Here is a 22,772-nt window from a genome sequence, read left to right on the forward strand (position 1 = left end):
TGCAGGGGAAAGTCACCTTTTTTGGACTGCAACTGCTGATGAATAGAGGAAGAGACTGCTGGTGTCCTCAGTGTGGCCCTCTCCCCTTGGGTGTACAACTAGATGATACCCCCGGCCTCCCCATCAGGACTCTCACTAAGGGTTGAGGACATAAATTCTAACCTCAGGCCTGGCTCATTCCTCCCGCCAGTCTCCATTCTCTTTCCCCTCATCTACCCCTCTATACTGAGGATTTGGGGAAAGATGCTGAGACCCCGGAGGACCTAAGAGCTGTTGGGTTAGAACATGAGTCCCTGGATGGCTTTATGGATCCGAACTCCCACACACCCAGATGTCCCTTGGACTCAAGGTAAGGGAGCCCCTGTGTTAAGCCTCGGAGATTCAGAGATCACCTAATCTAAGACCACTCAGATCTATTACTCTGCCAGTTGGAAGCCAGTGTCTCTTGATTTAATTTAGTCAGCAAGTGTTATGGTTTAGATAGGGGGTGTCCTCTAAAAGCTCATGCATGAGAAAACCCAAGCACATGCAGAGGTGAAATGATCAGATTATGAGAGCCCTGACCCAACCAGTGAATTGATCCTCTGATGGGGTGGACTAAGGGGTAACCGAGGGCAGGTTAGGGTGTGGCTGGAGCAGGTAGGTCACCAGGGGTGTGTCTCTGGGGGTGGATGTTTTGTCCTTTATCAGCACAATTCTCTCTCTGCTTCCCGGCGGCCATCTCCAGAGCGGCTTTCCTGCCGTGCCTTCTGCCATGACGTTCTGCGGCCCCCTCAGGCCCAGAGCTGTGGAGTGGGCTGTCTATGGACTGCACCTCTAAAACTGTCTGTGACCCAAAATAAACGTTTCCTCTTCTAAGTTGTTCCTGTTGGATGTTTTGGTACAGTGACCAGAAAGCTGCCTAAAACAGCAAGTATTTATGAAGCACTGACTGTGCGGCCACTGCTTCAAGGTAACAGTCACAGGTTGCAGAACCTTTAGTCAAAAGGAAGGTGACAAGCAGCGAAATGTGGGGGTGAGCAGAGGTGACCGACTTGCTCGTGACAAGCTCCTGGTCCCTTTGTACGTGCGACCTGTGGGTATAGTTTGCAGTCAAGCACTTACTCACCTTGGTCCCTGGGGGTCCAGGTGTTCCAGGTGATCCACGCAGACCCTGAGAGAATGAGCAGAACAAGAGCATTAGGCTGCTCTCTCACAGCTGAATGGCAGTCACAATTGACTTCTGGAAGTATCAGCTGGAAGAGCCAGAGGGGACCAGGAAGCCCCTGGACAGGTGTGGGCCAGGGGTACTGGTCTACACGACCGTTTCCCCTCAGTCCCCAAAACCTAAGGACACAGACTGACCATCTCTGTGTCCCCAGGACCTGGCCCTGCCTGGCACGCAGGCCACACTGTGCTGCACTGGCCACGGAAGCGCAGACCACCCTCATCTGTGATTCTGCTTCCCAGGATTTCAGTTACCTGTGGTTCAGCCACAGTCTGAAAACATAGAATAGGAAATTCCAGAAACAAACAATTTATCAGTTTTAAATAACTTATTGCAGTGGATTGTTTTTATTTTTCTATTTTATTATTATTGTTAAATCTCTTACTTGACTGAATTTGTAAATACATCTTTATCCTAAATATGGATGGAGAGGGAAGCAGCACGTAACGTATGAACAGAGGGAATTTCACTCCCCTGTGAAGACACAGATGCTGGTTCCTTCTGCCGTGATAGGGTCCTTCTGAAGTCATGAGGGGGCTCCGGGGTCTCAGAAGGAGACGAGCCTGTGAGATCCCTGCCTCGTCCTTTCTCCCTTTTAAAGGCTTTCCTTACCCTAGAGCTTCCCTTCTGGGAGATAGAACCTTTGAAACGATTAATTTTCCTCTATCTTCCTTTACAGCTGGCTTTGAATAAAGCCCATTTTACTACCAAGTTGACTGGAAATATTTTTAGAGCAGGGAGACTCATGGCCCAGCCTCTTCCTCCCCCTGCGGTATCAGAGCTGCCCAGTGACATGCAGGATTTAGCTCTCTGTGGTCTTGGGCGTCTGTGGTGGCCTTGGAATGTATCTCGCCTGGTGGGGTGGACAGCTGTTTGCCCACAGACCGCCCCTTCCCAGCCAGCCGAAGGGCACTAGCTGTGATGCTGTTTCTGTCAAGTGTAGCGGTGAGTCTGGTATTTTCTTTTCCCTTTTCCAATTTTACCTGGTTCCCCAGGCACAGAATCCCAACCCCGACCTGCCACTCACCGGCTCGCCATCTGTCCCTTTTCCAGGTGGCCCAGGGAGCCCAGGAGCACCAGGATCGCCCCTGGGGCCAGCAGGTCCTGGGCTTCCTTCTTCCCCTGCTGTTCCCTGGAGAGAAAATAGGGCCATTTTCCAGACCAGTGTAACACAGAGCTCAGCTCTTCCATGGTGGACCACCTTGAGTGGGTGGTAGGTCCCCAGGGCTCCCTGACAGTTTAGAAGCCTGTCCAGCTAGGACTCAGACACACTGACTGTACCGGGGGTGTTATAGTTGGATCTGTACACCCTTCACATGTCGAAGCCCTAACCCCCTACCTCAATGTGGAAATACCGTATCTGCAGATGTGATTAGTGAAGTTAGGATGAGGTCAAGTTGGACTCATGCAAGTGACAGGTGTCCTCTTTGAGACACTTGGACACAGCAGGGGAAGGGACCTTGTAAAGACCCAGGAAAAATATGGATGGCAGTCAGCCAAGCAGAGAACCTGGGACAGATCCTTCCCCCACAGCCCGCAGAGGGAGCCAACCCTGCCCCTACTTGGACTTAGGACTTCCGGTCTCCAGAGCTAAGAGACCATAACTCTCTGTGGTTTAGGTCACTTAGTCTGTGATCCCTTGTGAAGGCGGCCCCAGCTAGTTAATACAGCGTGGAACACAGAAACGGAGGGTCATCAGGGCTACCATACAACCATCCACCCAGTGTGGGGAACACCAGTGGGTCTCAAAGAGGAGCCCCAGCAGCAACGGGGAGCTCGGCCTCCACCAGACAGTTCAGTCACACTACACGGCATCTCTTCACCTCAGTGACAGCCTGTCTGATGTCTTCCCCAAATATGACACTCAACCTTCTCCCTGGAGCGCTGAAGACAAAATCGAATCCCTGTTCACATGAGAAGTCTGTAACAGGATGAATGGAGTTCAAGGCTCCAAAGGGACAGGGAGCCAGGATCTGCCAGGGAAGCTGGCCTTGAGCTTGCTCATCTTTCCTGACCTCAAAGCTGTGAGCAGCCCCCTACGTGGAACTTGAGTCAAACCCCATGAACCAGAGGGATGCCTTTTCCTGGAGGGAGCTCCCTGCTAAGTGGCAGTCACAGGGTCTCCAGACATTTCTGATGTAGAAGAGGTGAGGTAATCCAGCCCAGGACAGCAAAGCAAGATGGAACAGGTCTCCCCAGCAAGATCAGCGTCCTCAGCCCCAGACCAGCCACTGGACGTGGGGAGAGAGGCGCACAGTGTGACGTCAGGGAATTTTACCACTTTGCAGAGCACAGGAGGCTTCCTTCCAAATACAGTCCAGGGCCCTCTCCTAGCCCTCAGCCTGGGCTTGCACTTAGCCAAGGAAAGGTGTTTGGCTCCCCCTACAGGTTGAACGCACCAACAGCACATTGACTTTTCTGGCTTTTTAAGCTAGACTAGACCTCATAAAACAGACCCTTAGCATCTTGGTTAAGGTTTACCCTTCTAGGTTGTCAACGCCCTACTTATAATGCGGGGCCCCTCAGACATGGCGCATTCAAGAAATACCAGCAAGGGCTGTGCTTTCCCTTGCTTAATCTGGGTGCTTTTATTACTGCAAAGATGGTACTATCTCCCCCTCCTCTAAACTGTTAGCACTTGCATCACATAAGGGTAATTTCTGGGCTCATGATCAACTAACACTTCAAGAACCCATGTTTTCTTCTAAATTACTTGATTATTTGTACCTGTAAGAAATCACTTTGTCTCTTAAACACATATTTCAAAACTAAGTTAAAAACACATTTTAAAACTAAGCCGAAAAGCAAATTATATCTACTAGTTATATTTCACAAAAATGGAAAATATCAAGTGAATATTCAGAAAAGGTTCCAGGAAAATTGGGCTGGAAGGATCTGGCACTTGTGTTCTGGGAGAGGCCTTGGCCAGGGCGCATCCCAAGGGAAGCCACAGCACACTGGGCACCTGCCGTGGCTGTGAGTGCCACCTGCTGGCCCAGGGAGGGCAGGGCACAACTATCTTCCCGCACCACCTGTTCAGGGCTGAGCCCTTTGCACGTGCCCCGACCCCCCTCCCCAGTTGCCCAGCTGGTCTGCACAGTGTGGGATCAACGCAGCTGCCAGCACCTGTTCACACTTCACAGCTGAGCAGTTCAGGTGTGAGGAGGGGGCCTGCATTTGTCTCTCAGTCCTGGCATCACTGACATTCAGGGTGGATGATTCTTGGGTGTGTACTGGGAAATGTCCTGTGCATGGTGGAATTTTTAGTGGGAATCCCTGGTCCTAGCTACCAGGTTCCAGTCTTTCTTGGGCCCCGTGCTGCCCATCAGACATGTTGGGAAGACTGGTGGGAGCAGCACCCAGTTGGGAGCTGCCATTCAACCCAGGTCTAAAGCCCATGTGTCACCTGAGTCATCCAAGCGCTGGTTCAGCATGGCCAGTCAGGCTCAGCCCTACAGTGCTCGGTCAGAGGAAGACGCAGTCGTGGTGCACAGTGGCTGTGCTGGGGCGTGGAGTGACGAGAAAGCGGGATTTGGAGTTGGACTGATCTAGCTTTGCAGCCTAACAGTGAGGAGATGTAGGGTGAAGCGATCAATTGCCCAGAGTCTCAGTCTCCACACCTGTCAAATGGGCATCGATCTGATTCACGGGTCTCTTGTAAGAACTGAATGAGGTGAAGTGGTGGCACAGGACCCTTCCCCTCAAAGCACCCTCTGATTCCTGGCTCCTAGACCAGGCCTGGGACGCACATGCTGGTGTGTTGAGACTGCCTTGGTCTTACCTTCTCACCACGCTCCCCATCTTTCCCAGGGGGACCTCTGAGGCCAGTGGAGCCCTGAAGAAAGGACAGGTATTCACATGGTGAATTGCTTGACAGCTTGTGGTCCCCAGCGAAGGGTATCTGGGTCCCACTTGAGCTCTGTCCCACCTTCCCCTGCTGCTTACATTCCCCAAGGCCCGGCTCCTCCCCTGAGTCTGACCATGCGCCTTCCACACCAGAGCTCTTAAGAGCAGGCCTGGTCTGCACAGGGCTCTGCTCTGCTCTGGGCAGTGAGCTTTTGGAGGACAGGCCTTAGTAGAGTGATCACCAAAGAAGACACAGATGACCCAAAGAACACAAGCTCAGCACTAGAGACCACAGTGCCATGGAGTCCCCCATAAGTTTACTTTGAAACAAAATTGAAAGTGTTTTGACAAGCATTCCAGAGAAGTTGAGAGGTGAAGAAGTGGAGGGGTGGGCAGCTAGAAACATGAGAGCCACTGGAGCGAGTCCTGCAGGGGCCTCTGGGAGCCCACCTAGGAGCCACTCCACCTCGGCCAAGGGGCTGGGTGGCTCACACGCCCGTCCGCTCAAGGCTGCTTCTGGGGGTGCTACTGCCACCTGTCATGTGGCTGGTGATGTGCTCTCTAGGGGCGAAGGAGAGCAGAGCTGCAGACCCCAGATGGGCGTGTGAGCTGAGGGAAGGGTAAGCTGCTGTGGTGATGTCCCCGGAGCAGCCATGCAACCCCTTACGACGCGCCTCAATCTCCTGGGCCTCAGCTTCCTCCCGTGTAAAATGGAGCCCATGATAACATCCGCCTAACAGGGTTACTGTGAGCATGAAACGAGCTGACACATGTCTGCCCCAGGAGCAGGCCTAGAACAGAGGAACGCCGGGATTCCTCCCCTGCACTGTGATGACTGACAGCTGTGAAGGTCTGATGAATGGACAGAACCGACCTGAGTCTATGGCAGAGGGTAAATTCTCTGCAGCCCTTGACGAGATCTACGGAGTGTTCTGTTAAATGCTGGAATCTAAATCAGTGTTTACGGTGAATCTTAAAGCCAGTCCATTAGCAGACCAGTCCGTGGAGCATCCTCATGAGAGAGGTGGGATCAGAAGGGCAGTGAGATGGGACCCTAATAGAGATCAGCAAGCCCCACTGCCTCCACTGTACAGGGATCAGCTCGCCAAGGTCTCAAAGCTGTCTGTGGAAGCTGGGATTGGAATCCAGGTCCCTAGAGGCAGGCAGGGAGCCTGTGACTTCTTTAGGTTCATTTTACTTCTTCTGTGATGTTGATTCCAACATCAGCAAGATGTAGACGCTTTCTGCACTTAGAACAGCTTTGTGAACCGCCAGAGGCTGAAGCCAGACCTCGAGTCTGAGGTGTGTTCTTTCTGGGTGACCTTTGCCAGGACATCCGTGTCCCCACCTGTGAGTGGGGGTAACGAGGCCCACACCTCTGGGTGTCAGGGAAGGTAGGTAAGTAGATGTGGTGGAAGGCCCTGCAGGCCACGCCCACTGCCCGTCCCCACCCTCTCCTGATTACTCACCGAGCTTCCAGGGGGTCCACTGGGACCTGGGGGCCCGACAGGTCCAGGAGCACCCTATTCAGAGACAGTAGCAGTTTAGAAACACCCAAGGAAGCAAAGGCAAACAGCTATCCAGGCCACTCTCCAGTGCTGCCCACCCCACCAGGCTCCGGTTTACCACGTCCTCCCCGGCAGGGCTGGGCTCCCGACCTGCCCGCAGGCATCGGACAGAGTGTGGGAGGGGCAGGAGGGCAGAAGACTCTGGCAGTTCCCTCAGCCCAGGCACAGAGTCGGGTGGGGCATATGGAGGGCAGGGATGGGCAGGGGAAGAAGCCCCATCACACACGAGGGTCTTAGTGAGGTGGCTTTCAGCCTAAGCATGAGGAAAGGAGTTGCTGAGGAGGGAACAGACTGCTTCTTCCTGAGCTGCAGAGGACAGGCTCTGGGTAAGGAAGGTCAGCCAAAGGGCATGGACAAGACCTGAAGGCCACAGAGACAAGGGGGTCTGAGCGTGGTTTGGACAGGGAGGGCATTCATGGAGAATGTGCAGAGAGCAAGGACCAGCTTATGATCAACTGCTGGTTCCTGGAGACCATGAGTCTGCATGGCCACAGCAAGTCTGCCTCTGGTCTGCACCATGCTGAAGGCACCAGTGCCATTCACAGAGAAAGGGCACCCAGAAGGGAGCAGGTGTGTGTGTATAGGGGGGGGGGGCTTTGACTATGAAGGCCGGAGCAGCTCTCCTTGCTTCCTGGAGGGAGTGCACTTGAACTAGAACTTGGTGGTTGGGCCAGGATCCATGGGAGGAGATGTCCATGAGGACATTCCAGGCAGGTCTGTGCCATGGGGATGGGGAGCAGGGGGTTCTCAAAGGACTAGAGGCTGCTCGTGTTTCCTCTGGGCTTGTCCCCCACTGTCACAAGGATGTGTATGTCTTCAGGGTCAGAAATCACAGAGCATGCTCCCAGGTCCCTTGCCTAAACTTCTGCCACTCTACCTGAGCTTGGTCCAAGGTTCTCTTCATTCAAGACAGAAACTGGACTCTGCCCTGCTCTGTGGCATCCTCACTGTTCAGTACTTGGATGCCCCAGTCCCCACTCAGCCTTAGGCACAGGTGGCCTGGTCATGTGAGTGTGCTCCTGTCAATACACCAGGCCTGTGGTGCCACGAGAGCCCATGTCAGCTGCTCCTCTTCCTCCCACTACTACTCCTGGGAGAGCTGGTCAGGCCAGCCTGGTCCTGCCTCCCACCAGCACCACGGACAAGCCTGGGCTCTGCAGCACTGCACCATGCCAGAGGACCAGTGCCAACCCCGTGAGACCACAGACACCCGATTCTGATCTTGACCCTGCAGACAGGCGGTCCAGGAGCAGCGGCTGGACAGCTCTGAAGGTGCAGGCATGCAGGTGTTTGCCTGCGTGCACTTCCCCAACTGAGTGTGTATGTGTGTTGGGGTATGTGTACGTGGGTTTATAGAGTGTGCGGAGGTGGATGTGAACCTGGGCACACCTTTCAGAGTAACAGATTCGTGAAAGGGTGGAAGTGTCCCCGCATGTCTGTGTGTGCACCATCCGTGTGTGTGCAAGGTCTCCTTTGTGGGCTGGGAATGCTGTGGAGGCCAGAGCAGCTCTCCTTGTGCCTGGTGTTGGAGAGGCTCCCGGCCTGGACAGCTGTCAGGCATGGGCTGTGCCCACAGAGGGGAGCCATGTGGCAGAAGTGTAGCCTGGCACCCCCTCTGTGGGGTCCCTCATGATGCAGGCAGGACATAAAGACTCACAGGGTTTCCAGCTGCTCCAGGGGCCCCATGTGTGCCGTCTTGTCCCTTGCCACCCTGTGAGGAAATTAAAGGGGCGAGATAAGAGATCAGAAAATGAGGCAAGCCTGTCCTCACCCTCACAGGAGGAAAGTCCCCACCAAACCTGGCTGGTTGGAATTAGCTGATCCAAACTGAAGGGACAGGAGCAGGGTCTAAAACGTACAGAAACCACTGTTTCTTGGTCGGCTGCAGGAATTTGTCATATCAGGACTTACTCCATCCTCACTAAGATCCCTGGTGTCACCTGGGTGTCCTCGCTGAGACTTTATGTAATTAAGGCTCAGAGGGGCAGGAGGGCCAAGGTCCAGCCAGCAAGTGGCCCTAAGGTATTCAGCCAGACAGATCACCCCAACAGAGCTCCCCAGAGAACTGAACAGCTGCCCAGGGAAGATGCAGCAAGAAGCCCAACCAGGAAAAATAACACTAAAACGCTAATCAGTACAAGCATTATTTAAATCAGAGCTGCCAATCAATGGCTGGAAGGGGGAGCGGATTTCCTGCTTCTGAAAACGCTGTGGGAACCTGCTGGACCACCTCTCTCCAGATCGCACTGTCTAATGAACCCGGAGCTCTCCTGGGTCAACCCTTTAGTGATGCGCCTGCGGGTGTTGGGGAGGCAGGGTCAGGCCCCAGGAGGCTGCTGTCCACAGACTTTGCAAAGCGCTGGCACATTCTGGCTTCTACAGCACTTGCTGCAGCGCCCTCTGGTGTGCGTTCCCAAAATGCCAGGCGAGAAGGCCTGGCGGAGCCAATAGGCGGTAGGGGCTTTCTTACCGGAGGTCCAATGGGTCCCCGAGGGCCCAAATCTCCAGGACGTCCCTGTGGTCCCTGCAATGAAACCATCCATCCATAAAGTGGCTCATCACCCTAATTCTGAGCAGATGGGGCGTGGTGTGAACGCATGCAATGGGTATAACTTGAGATCTGCAGAGGGCATGTCACCAGAGTCCTGGGGAACAAGAAAGGGACTGCCTTCAGTTCAGTGGGGCTCCTGGTGGTGGACTGTACTGCTAAGACCTAGAGCTTGTGGGCCTTAGGGGGCCCATTCTCCAGCAGCACAGGTCAGCACAGGGCATGGGAGCAAGGGCAGTGTGCGTGCACTCACCGGATCCCCAGGCTCTCCCGGATCACCTTTCTCTCCTTTTGGCCCTTGTTCTCCCTGTTGGTAAGAAGCACAGGGTACAGCCCACTCGAAAGTGAACCCCCATTCCTCACAGTGCACATACACACCCCTCCCTCAGCAGGAGGGCCACCTCCTGTTCTATGGATGCACCTGTTTGGTCACCATGGTCCCCCAAAGGCTGACCCTACTGCACAGGGTTCTTCTCTCCCACTACCCTGGGACTCTAACTGAGTCTGACTCTTCCAGTTCTAAGGACCAGAATTCCCCCTTCAAGGAAGTGGATCTCCAAACTGGCCAAGTCCTCCTGGTACTGACTCGCAGAGACCAGGGTCCTTCTCCTGCATGACGCCTGCTCAGGTAGTTTTACACTTATTCATGTGGCTTGACCCATGTCCCCTTCCAGCCCATGGCACATGGTGGATCATAATGAATGATAATCCTTTACAGCCCTTTCTTGAAGGAGAGTGGTGTGGATGCTTTGCTAAGGGGACCAGCCCTTGGGGGACAGGCTGGAAGCTGAGCCCTAGACTCTGGATGGCTGGAGTGGTGGGTCCAGCTATTGCTAAAGAAGAAATAGGAGAGACTAGAAAGGCAGTGCTCTGGGTGTGCCCAAGATGGACTCATCTGGTAGGGTAGGGGCAGGGCTTCTCCCTTGAGACTGCAGGTGCCACACTTGGGGTTCCCAACACACCTCCCAGGAAGCGTGGGAAATCTATACCCTGCAACCCAGAGGGGACAGGAAGAAGGTAAGGGGGCAGAGGCTGCATCGACGGCAGAGCTCCAAGGCTCAGGTGTCTTTCTAAGGCTGAAGGGCCATCTTGCAGGAGAGGAGCAGGGACAGGCATGCCTTGTGAGGGGTGGGATTAGGCTCCCCCTGAGCTTTCCCAACATGGTTGCTTCTGAGCCACCTCCTGGCACCCCACTTTGCTACTGTCATTTCCCCAAGCCTCCAGCTATCTGTCCCTCTTTCCTCCACTTTTCCTCCAGATCTCAGAGATCCACACACCATCTAAGAGCCTGCCCTGATCTCCCTAAGCCATCTCATCAGGCCACCTCACTAGGCTGCCCACCAGCCACCCCCACGAGCCTCCGAGTCCTGGATCCAGGAGGGAAGGGAGCCGGGCTTCCACTCCACGTGAGCTCCTCCTTTCTGTTCTGTTAATTATGCAGCAAACTTCTAGGTGCCTCTAGATCTCGCCTCTTCCTGCACCGCAGGGACTGAGAGGCACACCTCGGGGAGCAGTGAGAAGTCCAACAGAGTAACACTTTCCAGACCCACCAACACAAAGGCAGTCCCAGAAAAAGCTGTGAAATGGCAAAGGAACTTCCCTTCCCTCCAGTTCCTACTTGCTGGGTTTGATTCTGAGAGAGGCCTCCTGGCTCCCATCCTCCCTGAAGGAAGGATGTCACTGCTGGAATCAGAGGCAAAGTAGGGCAGCCCTCCGTCTCCACCCTCTCCCCCTGCGCTGTCCCAACAGAATACTCTGAAAGCTGTCTTGTTATGGAGCAATTCCATAGTTTTAATCTCAGGGAACTCAGCGTCAACCTAAGTAGGGGAAGACGCCGGGGCAGGGAAGCAATTCATAGAGGTATTTGGGAGACGGCCACGGGAACTTGCCTCTAAGAGCAGCGCTCAGGTGGGGACAGTCACCCCAGCCAGGTCATCACAGCTGACAGGTCTCTCCCAATAGCTTCTCCTCAAGTGCACACTCCCCATGGCTGCGCCACGGCCCCTGCCTCCTCCCCGTTCATCTGTGAAGTGCACAGTTCTCAGCCCCGGCCTGCATCTGTCCACCTGCTCCTTTCCATCCATAGAGGACACCTTAAACTTTCTAAATCACACGGGGATTTAGATCTTCCCATTCTAGCCTCAGCTGCCACATGCCATGGAGCAGTGGGTCACCTCCTGACAACAGGAGAGACACAAACAAAACAAAGGCCCACTTTCTGGCCTCGGTGCCACCAACAGCAGGAAGACGTGCCGCAAGCCCCACCTCCAGAAGCGCCAGCCACGGGCAAGGAGGAGAGGGCTCCTGGGGCTGTAGTGGCGTGTCATTTTAGGAGTGGCAGTGTCTACTGGCTCGCCAGGCTCTCCCTCCTTCTGCCACCTCCCAAGGGTGCAGAAGCAGGCTGTGCTCTCCATGTCCCCTCAGCAGCCTCCCTCAGACCCGGGTCCCCTCCAAGCACTCCCACCTATAGGAGCATCCTCAGGACGCCTTTGCCCCTTTCCAACTCCTGAACGTTCTGCCGTCTCGAATAACTCTGCTTCTCCTCAAAGGCACCTGCAGCTCTGGGTGCTGAAGACAGGTGTGGCATCTGCCCTTGCCTATGGAGCTGTGTCCCTGGGATGTCCCTGCAATGTCCCACCTGACATGAGGGCTGGTTCCATGCAGGGACTTCCTCCCGCCTGTTGCCAGGACCAGGCTGGGAGCCCACAGGCCTGGCTGCCTGGCATGAAGGGCTGAGGCCGGCCCCACCCAGCCCCGCTCCAGCCCACACCACAGCACCCCCTGCCTGCTGACATGCCAGGGTATGCAAGGAGAGAAGGGGCTTCCTAGACCTTCCCCTCCAAGTCCTCAATCCCAGTCTCTTCCCTTCCCTCTGCTACTTACAGGCATTCTTGGGTGCGGTGGGAACAGGGATGTCTGGAAAAAAAAAAACAGAAGTTAGAAAGATAGGGGTGTGTGGAGCCCCAAAGCTGCTGACTCTGAAAGGTCTGCCAAGTGAAAGAAAATGCCCTTCAGTGATTATTAGTTTCAACAATTAGAACCTCAAGCACCAAACCCTATGTGACCTTGAATATCTTCTGTCACCTTCCATGTCCCCATCAGTAAAAAGGGATGAAATGTTCTTCACTTGGGGGGTCACAAGGACACACTGGAATAACCTGGACAAGCCACTGGAACAGTGCTTGGGACGTTGGATCCAGCCCTCCATGTCTGCTTTTCCACTACCGTCGTCTGCCATGTGCCAGGCAGGGAAACAGGCAGAGTAAACCAGAGCCAGGGCTTACAGAGGGCCCTGTTGTGCAAAGTGCCCTCAGCCAAGACCTCATGGATGGTGCCTGGGGCAGCCCTCCAGCCTGGCCGCCACCCGGCTGGCCCACCCTGGCTGAACTGAGTGCTTCTCAGGAGGCTTTTTTCCAGGCTCAGGGCTTTTGCACACACGGTTCCTCAGCCCCGGAGCAGGCTCTCCCCCTGCATTCCACCATGGCCACCCTTCAGGTCTCTTAAATGTCATGCTCTCAAATATGAATTAGGTAAGCTAGGTCCCGTTACTAGTCTCATCAACTGCACTTTGCTCTTTTTCTTGATCACATTTACTCTAATTTGTAATGTTTATCCTGTCCACTGTAAGATCAGACTTTATCTCTACTACAAGACTATAAGCTCCATCAGGCCCCAGTTGTGCCATGACCTGGCTCCAAAGGATAAAGCGAATGGACAAAGGGAACCTGGAGGTTAGCCCTAAAACCCAGGGACTTTACCGGGGAAGGGAGAAGGGGCTTCCTAGACCTTCCCCTCCAAGTCCTCAATCCCAGCCTCTTCCCTCCCCCCAAAAACAGTTTTTCACATTTTTAGACCTTTTCTCTATGTTTTCACACAATTATGAACATATAGAAATATGCAACTTCCACAGAATAGTGAAACTGAATGCATTCTTCACAGTTGTTCCCATGCACCAACTCATGGCTCTTCACAGAGACTGTAGGAGGTAGACCAGCTGCCTCTGCCCACCACTGTCAATAAGAACCCTGGGCAGAGACCAGAGATGTGAGCTTCCTAATGCAGTTCCAGCAGCTGCCGGCCATGGTCAGGAACTGACATCATGTAAGCAGGCTGTGAGCCCGCGCTCTGAATCTCTCAATTCACAATGATCCACAAATTAATTTGTTCACTTACTTTGTCTTATTCCACTTAATTAGTGTACCTATACCTTTCCAAGACCCTGTGTATAGTGTGTGTGTGTGTGTGTGTGTGTGTGTGTGTTTCTTTATAAAATAGGATTCTGTGATACAGATGGTCTGATGTACTTAATTCTATACTTATGGTCATGTAGATTTTTCCCTAATACAAGTGACACTACAATGTACATCCTCACACATTTTTTAAATGCACACATGCAAATGTCTGTTTAACTTAGAAGCCTAGACATGGACTAGCTAAGGTCGAGGGTAGGCACCTCCTGGCGTGTGCATATGACCAAGCAGCTCCCAGTGGGCACTACCAACTTGCTCCCCCACCAGAAGGGCAGGGGTGCTCACCTCCCTGAAGCCTTGTCAAGGCCGTATCACAATCTTAAACAATAATCTCATACAACCCACTCTGGCCCCAAATTTCTGATTCTGAGGTTCTTCCAACATCTTTATGCAATATCTGAGCCTCATTTTCACAGGGTACAGGTTGGGGAGAAGATGAAGCTATGGAGTAAGGGCTGCCGGACAAACAGTGCTGAGTCAGATGTCCTGCCCCACGGCCAGCAGGACTGCCGAGAATTCAGGCCATTTGTCTCCTGCTCTCCACCCCTGCTTTGTCCAGCAACCAATCAATCACCAGTCAGGGCCAGCACAAGAAGCCATGAACAACTTTGCTGAAATCAGTTGCTCAAAGCAGAGAAGTTCAAGTCTGGGAAGAAATGTTACAATGAAAAACAATTCCAAATAAAGCACCATTGTAGGGTTATTGAGTGTAAGACAAATAATAATAGCAGCAGTTTTATATTTAGTGTTTATTAGGTACCAGGAACTCTGCTAAGTACTTTGCATTATTTCAGTTAATTTGTACTAAAAAATGTACAAGCTAGTTGGGTACAATATCTTCTATCAGATGAGAAAACTTACTCTTTGGGGAGTTAAATAACATAGCTAAGACACAACGTGGGTGAGTGGCAGAGGTGAGAGCTGGTTCTTTCCGTCCCTAGAGCCCTTGCTCAAAATGCCACAGCACTGACTCACAATGGTGGCTAAACACCTTCACAGGGCAGAGGATAAAGCCCAGCCTGGGTCATGGTGATACGATCTCTTGCTGGACAAATGGTTTCTTGTCTTTGGACCTCAATGCCCACACATAACAGGTGCCTATGTCTTCTCAGTGTGAATCGCACATTCTGCTGAGTAGTAATTGTGCTTTTGCTGAATAAAGAAAACCAATTAGCTCAGGGTGGTTTTTTAAAGAAGATATAATTTTAAATTATAAGCCCTTGGAGGGGGTCTGACTATTGACAAACTCTAATCTGGAGATGATTTTAATGAAGTGGTGTGTATGGAGGAATCCCAGTACCTTGGGAATTTAGAGAAGTAGAAAGGATTAGCGGAGTGACTTACAGTTCCAGGTAGCCCAGGGGGGCCTGCAGGGCCAGCTTCACCCTACATGAAGAAACATGAAGAGTTAATGAACATCAATCCTCCTGCCACCTACTTCATGCAGCACAGGCCTGGTATCACCTTCCAGGCAACAGCAATGAGCACTGTCCCAGCACAGGCCGTGTCAGACCAGCAGACTGAGGCCAATGTACATTCTCAACTATAAAGATCTCAGTCACACACACACGCACACACACAGGGTTTGAGAAGTCTCTGCATTGATCCATAAAGCTATAGATTATTTAAATCATTCTGTTCTATTCCATTGAGTTTATATAATAAAGCTATACAATGTCCATCGTTCTTTGAAGACAGTGACATTGCTCTCCTTTGATTGTGATCGTAGCCAGTACTGACTGTTACAGCAAGCATTCCCACCTGTGCCCCTGAGCATGATAAGCACATGGAAGCTCGGCTCCCTCAGCTAGGAGCCCGGACCCACCCCCTCAGAAAGAAGCAGGCTGCTCTCAAGTTCAGGGAACAGCCTTATCCCTGTGAATGACACAGGCTTGGGAGTTGAGTCACCTGAGCTTGAAACCCACCTCTACCATTTTATAAATGACTTTACCTCTTGTCTTGTTTCTTCTCTTTGCCCAATAAAGATAGTAATGCCTACAACTCACAGCACATGTAGCAACTGAATGAGCCCCAGGAGAGTATGTGGTACATTCACAGTGGGGACAAGGCTCCTAGATCTCTTCTATGCAGGGAGAACCACAGTGAGCAAAAGTGGTCTCTGAAGCTGTCACCCTGCAGGTGCCATTTGGGGCCAGAGGATAGTGTCTGTGCTAGATCAGAAACTGGCCCAGGGCTAGGCCTTGGACAGGCCCTGAAATACAGTCATTATGTGGACAAATGAACAAGGTTGGGTCAAGGTGATGGACAAGGCCACTCTGAGTAAACAACATAATAGGGTAATAAATAATAGTTGTATGATTTTTATCATTATTTCTATCACTACTTAACATTTAATTTCAGATATTGGTTTATGTGTCTCACATGTATGATCCCAATCTTGTAGACTCACCCATAGGGTATTTACGTATCCCCAAGAAGAAACTGAGGCACAGAAGCTGCAATTCGCCTGCCCAGACTCACACGAGCGGCCAGTGCTGAGCCTGGAGTAAACCCAGAATCTCGCTCTGAGCTGGACTGGAGTTCCAGCAGATGCAGGAGGAAACGCACCTGGTGCCCGGTTTCTCCCAGCCTCCTTCCTGTCTCGGTGGGACTTGTGCTCAGAGGCCATCTCACCTAAACTCACTTCCTTACCAAGAAAGAGCCCAAGTGACCCCAGCAGATCCCAAGTGACCATGCAGTTCCTAAATTGCATGAATGACAGGTGCAAATGGAGGAGGACAGGGGGCAGAGGACCTGCTGCCTGCAGAATCAGACTTTGTCCTGCCTCAGAGCTGCGGGGCAGGGAAGGAATGGTGGGTGCCACGGACAGGCCCAGGGGCTCTGTCACTTTAAGAGGCGTGGCTGGGATGGAGCCTGGGACCAAACCTGCTTCCCCCTGGATGTTTCACTTTGGGCTCCCCTGAGGAGCAAGGAGCAGCCCCACCCCACGTGAGGACAAGGTGTCAGTCGAGTGGAAAGGCTTACAGAGTGGGGGACCCAGAGGGGCAAGGAAGTGGCAGGGTCTGCACCCCAGTCAGGAGGGGGCGGTGCTGCTGTAAAGTCTTATATTGAATGTTTTTACCCAAAATTGTTGCTACCTCTCTCTCTGGACAGGAAGGCATCAGGACGCTTTGGAGTCTACCTGTGATCCTGCCAAAGCACTGGAGGGCCTCCATGTCTCCCTGACCCTCTGCCCCTTTCACATAACAGGGTCCACTTCACGCTTTGAATATAAATCTTGCTGTTGACCACTTTAGGTTGATTTTAAAACTACCTTTTTTTCTTTTTACCATCCTTTTTTTTTTTTGTGGGGATGGGTACTGGGAATTGAACTCGGGGACACTCAACTACTGAGCCACATCTCCAGCCCCATTTTGAATTTTATTTAGAGACAGGGTCTCACTGATGCTTAGCGCATCACTAACTTGCTGAGGCTGGCTTTGAACTCACGGTCTTCCTGCCTTGGCCTCCCAAGCCATTGGGATTATAGGCGTGTGCCACTGCACCTGGGTTCTTCCTTTATTTTCTCTTTCTTCCTCTCCCCATCCATGGGGAGGCAAGGTTAACATAACATTCTTTGCTGTCCTAAGCCAAGTTATCTGCAATTTCCCCTCACTGTCCACAGGGATAAAGAAGCCCCGATCCTGGGGACTGGACAACAGCTCTTTCAAGGACACTAGTCAAACGTAAATTAGATCTACGGATAATGATACTTGGAAACAGCCCTCACATCCTCACTGTCCCCCCAGCATTGGAAATGGAAGCAAGCGTCCATGATATAAGTCCATTGCCTTTCTCCTTTAATAGCAAAGCAATTAAACATCTTTATCCTTTTCCTCAAACTTTGTTCTTATTACTGAATCAGCATCTGGCACAGAGACCGAGCTTTCCGTATCGTCTGCATTCAGGAAATGAGTTTCCTGGTGTTCCTGGGAGCCGGGAGGGGCAAGGGCAGAAGGGAGAGAGCACAGAAAGGACAACCTGAGAGCAGACACCTTGCAGGAGGGAGGGTGCAAGGCCCGGTGGTGTGTGGGTGTCCCCCTTCTCAGGGTCAGGCCCAGCATGCAGCACTGTGATGCTGACAGCCAGGACTGCAGCCTGGCCCTGGCAGGTTCAGCTCTCAACTCTATCCTGCAGCTGTGGGCAATGGAATTAGCTTTTCTGTGCCTCAGTTTCCTCATCTCTAAAGTGGGGATATGACTGACAACCGTATCTCCTCTCAGAGTTTGTCCTAAGGATTAGCAAGGTCCCTACATGGACGGTGCTCAGGGATGTTCTGCCCATAGTAGGTCCCTGCCCTAAATCACTCACAAGCCGAGTATCATTTCCACTTTACAAGGACCTTTGGAGGGAGGTCTGTGCAGATCCATTTTTAGCTTGTCCATCATGGCACAGGGGGGCAGACAAGACACTCAGAGCCACACAGCACGCGGAGCCAGGAAGGGAACCCAGGCTACCTCTGACTTCTGTAACAGCGCTCTTCCCACCAAGATGCAGGCAAACACACACAAGCACACCGAGGGCTGTGTGGGTGTGTACTTATGAAGTCACTGTGGGATTTCAGGTGTAATGTGGTCCAAGGCCGAGCATGAATAGCAAAGAAAAGCAGCTCTCAGGGTGGGATTCTCAACCATCCCATGGCTGCCTCCTCTAGAGTCTGATTTTTGGAGCCTGAACTGCATCTTGTCCACTGTCACTTTATTAGTGATGGTCTAGCAGAGAGGAAGTGTTCTACCAGTCTGTGCTAGAGAGCACCAGGAAGGATGGCTGGGGGCTTTCCTGGGCTGCCAGGGTTGAGGGTGGCATCCCTCCCGGGCTAGAATCTAGTTGGAAGGATGCAGACTATTGTGGCTGAAGTTGCCTGCTTGAGAAGTCAGCTGCCTGGATCCTGTGCACCCTCTGGCCATGTCTGAGAGCTCCCTAAGTTTGGGCGAGTTTCTATACTTCTCTGGACTTCAGCTCTCTATTCAGTAAAACAGGGATTTCAATGGAAATGACCTCAGAACTCACTGCTTACCAGAGCAAGACACTGAAAACTAGAAATCACGACACGCAGAGGCTCAACTGCCTTTCACACCTGTTCAAGTTCACAGTGTTTTAGCAAAAGCTCCCTTGGACTCTCATGCAACCAGCAGATGGCATAAGAGGCAAGCTACTCACGCACATCTGGCTTCAGGGATGACCTCGCTCATGTGCCACCTAATGAACCGCTTCCCAAAAGCAACATCTTACCAAATCCCAGCATAGGTACATGTGTAAGAAGACAGGTACAGTAGACAGGTACCGACCTAGGACAAAATCTTAGCACACTTCCAAGTATGTGAGGCTCAGCGGCTCAGCTGACTAGTTCTATGCTTCACCAAGCAAGTATCTAAAAGGTCCAATGTGCTTTTCCACCCCATGTGTTTCTCTGGGGCTTTGATAGGAGGCAAAATGGATGGAATGCCTGTTGGGTGCTACTCCAGTGCCAGGCACAGTGCAGCCTGCTTGCTGAGATTGAGTGGGAGAAGCCCTTCAAACAACTGCCGGGACTGTGGACCAGAGTCCTTGGAAAGTGATTCTGTAGCTTCAGACATGCACCAAGACGCCCTGCTCTCCTCACCCACAGAGGGTGCTGGCTGATAGCTGTGCTTGTTTTCCATGTGGTGCCCACACCCACCCCTGCACCTTCCCCGTCCTGCCTGATGGTCTCACTGACCTTGCCTCTGGTGTCCAGATTTGGCAGGAGGAGATCAGAGGCAAGAGGAAGGAGGACGAGATACTGAGGGTGCCAGTCCAAGGCTGGCTGTGTCTGTTTCCCTACCCTTCAAACAGGATGCCCAACAGGCTTCATCTTCCACAGATTCTGGGGCATCTGCTCCAGGCCCTTCCTGGCCTCTTTGCTGTGCCTTTCCCTAGAGGGCATCGCCACCCCAGGTCCGTCTCCCTTTGCACTAGCCATGCGTGCAAGTAGCCCTTTCCCTGCCTTCTCTCCATTGGTCTGTTCTGAGTGAGTGGCCCCTGATGTGGACTGTGCCTGTTGCACAGAGTGCTGGGAGTCGAAGCCAAGGTCACCCTTCTGTGACCTACACACAGTAGGGCTGGGCAACAGAGACAGTCTGCCTTGGCTCTGTGGCTGGCTCTAGAACCAACCCCAAGTGACATGCTGGTGCATGACACAGGAGGAGGACACAGGAGTCAGGGACACAGGGCTTGGTTCTCAGCGAGTTCTTCACCCTCTTGGAGACTCCATTGCCTGCCACACATTTAGGTCCCTGACACCTACCTTCTAAAGCTGTGCTGGAATTCAGGGAGAGATTGTTTGGATGAACATGTCATCTCTGATTCTATTGTTGTCTAAATGGACTATACTTGCAAACAAGGTTTATGTCTACCTTATTGTTTCCTCAAAAATGTACTTTGGAGCCACACAAGTCCATTCTGAATAAACTAAAACTCCTATAACCCAAGGCAAGAGCAGCGAATGGTAACTGATCAGCATGAAGTAAGCAGCCTACCTTCTCACCCGGGTCACCTTTCAGGCCAGGAAGTCCCAGGTCACCCTTTTCTCCCTATAGTAAAAGACAATTAGAAAACGTTGGAACCCACACTAAGTCTCAATCCTCCCTAAGGTAAAGGGTGTCCTGTCAGTTAGGTGGGAAGCACCTGACACTCTACTTGGCATCTGGCAGGTGGGGTGCCTCCCACCCAACGCTCCCATCAATTCTCTCTGAAGACACTCTTCCTTTCTAGGGGTGTCTCCCAGCCCCTGTCCTCTGTCCCATTCATGGACTCTGGCACTCGACACCCCTCCCAGTTCTTTCTCCTCAACATTGAGAACTACTCTATTCACCCAGTCAAAATTGCCACCTCCTGTCAAAGGACTCCACAGGGGCCTTTCCACAGGCACAGGCTAGTGGCCTTGCTGGGACGAGACCACACTTACCTGGTCTCCTTTCTCTCCCCGCACGCCTGGGAAGCCTGCAGCACCTGGGAGGCCTGCTTCTCCCTGTGAGAACAAAACCGTGGCTCTGTCCACTCGGCACCTACGGGAGGGCTCTCCTAAGGCACAGGGCATGTGCTAACTGCTCTCCAGGTCCTGCTTTAGGCTTGTGGATGTCACACCGAAAGCCGAGCAGTGGGCAAAGGAGAATTCTAGAGAACGTGTCCATCAGGGCAGCCCTGCACTCTTTCCCATGTGAGATATCTCCTCTCCCAGGAACCCTCATTTCACCTATCTGGGTGTATACCTCCTCCTGTCCTTTAGGACTCAATCACAATGTCACCTCGTCACCATTTTTCCTGATATTCCCAAGTCTGAAAGACTTCTCCTATGCCCCACATGACATTATATGCCACCACTAACTACAGCTGTTCAAGTGTTCTCCAGGGTCCAACTTATCTTGTTTGTGGCTGTGACCCTACTGCCCACCATAGCAACTGATACACAATTATTGAGCAAATAAATGAATTCATGAAATCAATGTAGTGAGCTCCCAAAAGACATGATTAATTTCTCTGGGCATATGAGCAATTTACATAATATGTAGTTTATAACAACAAATAAAGAAATCAACAAGAATGAAATGAATGGAAAAAGGCATAAATGAACAGACCTTCTCTCCAGGGTGGCCTGCCAGGCCCTGCTCCCCAACTTCACCCTGGGAACAGAATGACAGACACCCCATTATCCTCCATGCTCATTCCCCAGGGGGGTCCACACATCCATGGCACCTGCAGCCACAGCCCTCAGCTCTCCACTATGGAGCATTGTTAAAGGCCCGAGGGTTATGAGCTGTGAAGACCAAAGTGAGGAGCATTTCTCATATTATCTTTTGCTTCTCCTGAAAGAAATAATTCCTGGAATTGTCCTGTCAGAGTTCATTCAGTTTGAATCCATTCACTGCAAACCTTACCAGGGAAACACAGACTCCATGCTAGGACCAACAGTGAAAGGAAGCTGTTGAAACCTGAGCAGGTGACTGGTGTCCCATGATTGTTGTTTGGTCTCTTCACAAAGACAGGCAGGGCCCTGTAGTTGGAGGTAGGTTAGAGTTTCAGTGACCTGTCCCATGGTATGCTACCATAAAGAGAGTCGTACATGAAGTTCCCAGTTAGTCATTCAAGATTAGTTCAGAAAGTATACCCCAAAGAGGTACACACTGGTCTTGTTCCTTTGAAAGTTTCTTCTTCTCCACTGGAGTCCTGCTATGACAATGTCTCCCCTGAAAATTTTCCTACTGAAATAATCTTCAGTTTGTGGTACTAGGAGACAGGGCCTTTAGGAGGTGATTGGGTCATGGGGGTGGAGTTCTCAGGGTTGGATTAGTGCCCTTGTAGAGGGAGCCCTCTTGCCATCCCATCAATGAAAACACTGCTATATGATACCATCTATGAAGCAGGGTATCTTCAACAGACACTAAGTCTGTTGCCACCTTGGTTTGGACTTCCTGGCCTCCAGAACTGTGAGCTAGAGATTTCTGTTGTTTATGAATTACCAAGTTTAAAGTAATATTGTCACAGCAACCAAAAGGGACTAAGGCAGTTCCTAGATAGCACTTTGAAGTGGGAGGCACTGGAAGAGGGGTTCTCTCTCTGATCCCTAGGAACCAAGCCTCTGTGTCCACCACGCCCTCCTAAACTATCCGTGCACAGAGGTGAGTGGTGGGGCTGAGAGGGACTACAACTTCTAGCTAACCATACGTCTAGAATATCACTAACTTCTTGAGTGACAATTTCTTTCTAATAAAATCTTTGGTATAAATTCTCATAAAGAAATGTGGTTTTCTGATGTATCAGTGGACGTGAATGAGTTGGTAGTGTGCACCCACATAAGAATTTTCCCCAGAGTCATGCCAGATTCAACTGATAGTGAAGGCCAGACCATCAGTACTTATCAAGCCAACAGAAAAAAAGGAAGGAAGGGGAGGGGAGAGCAGGGAAAGGAGAGGAGGAGAAAAAGGAGGGGAGGGGAGAGGGGGGAGAGGAGAAGAAAGGAAAGGGAGGGATAACCCAAGGCTTTGCACAGTGTAAGCACATAATTTATCCCGTAGCTCCGGTGTCACAAGGGGAACTGGCATCTGGAGTCAGCACATATTAAAATTCTAGATGCACTCCAATGCGCCCATCAATTTCCCATGTTTACAAGCACAATTAGTGAGAATTGCTGTAGCCAGAACTGTGCAAATACTCAGCACTCAAGTTGTCACTTTAAATCTGCTAGGAGGGTGACATTTGCAAGGGGAATTGCTTCGTGCCTGCTGAGCAAGGATAAGGGGCTGAGTGTAGTCAGAAAAAAACTTTAAAGTCCATCAAAATGCCCCTGAACTTGTGCTGTGAAGCCCCATCCAAGCGCACATAGAGAAGGAGCTGCC

General features: G+C 51.8%; 1 protein-coding gene across 1 annotated transcript in view; it reads right to left on the reverse strand.

The window, feature by feature from the left end:
- The window catches only part of Col22a1 (collagen type XXII alpha 1 chain), a 208,179-nt gene that overhangs the window by 77,866 nt on the left and 107,541 nt on the right, over positions 1-22,772 (reverse strand). The window contains exons 27-38 of the mRNA XM_015486301.2: positions 21,015-21,059; positions 20,345-20,407; positions 19,917-19,970; positions 14,764-14,805; positions 12,053-12,085; positions 9,423-9,476; positions 9,092-9,145; positions 8,279-8,332; positions 6,523-6,576; positions 4,989-5,042; positions 2,235-2,339; positions 1,109-1,153 (exon numbers count right to left, since the gene is read on the reverse strand). Of these exons, the coding sequence (XP_015341787.1) occupies positions 1,109-1,153; positions 2,235-2,339; positions 4,989-5,042; positions 6,523-6,576; positions 8,279-8,332; positions 9,092-9,145; positions 9,423-9,476; positions 12,053-12,085; positions 14,764-14,805; positions 19,917-19,970; positions 20,345-20,407; positions 21,015-21,059 (657 nt within the window). The remainder of the gene's footprint in view (positions 1-1,108; positions 1,154-2,234; positions 2,340-4,988; positions 5,043-6,522; positions 6,577-8,278; positions 8,333-9,091; positions 9,146-9,422; positions 9,477-12,052; positions 12,086-14,763; positions 14,806-19,916; positions 19,971-20,344; positions 20,408-21,014; positions 21,060-22,772) is intronic.

Source organism: Marmota marmota, unplaced genomic scaffold, assembly GCF_001458135.2.
Source record: "Marmota marmota marmota unplaced genomic scaffold, marMar, whole genome shotgun sequence".
Classification (NCBI taxonomy): domain Eukaryota; kingdom Metazoa; phylum Chordata; class Mammalia; order Rodentia; family Sciuridae; genus Marmota; species Marmota marmota.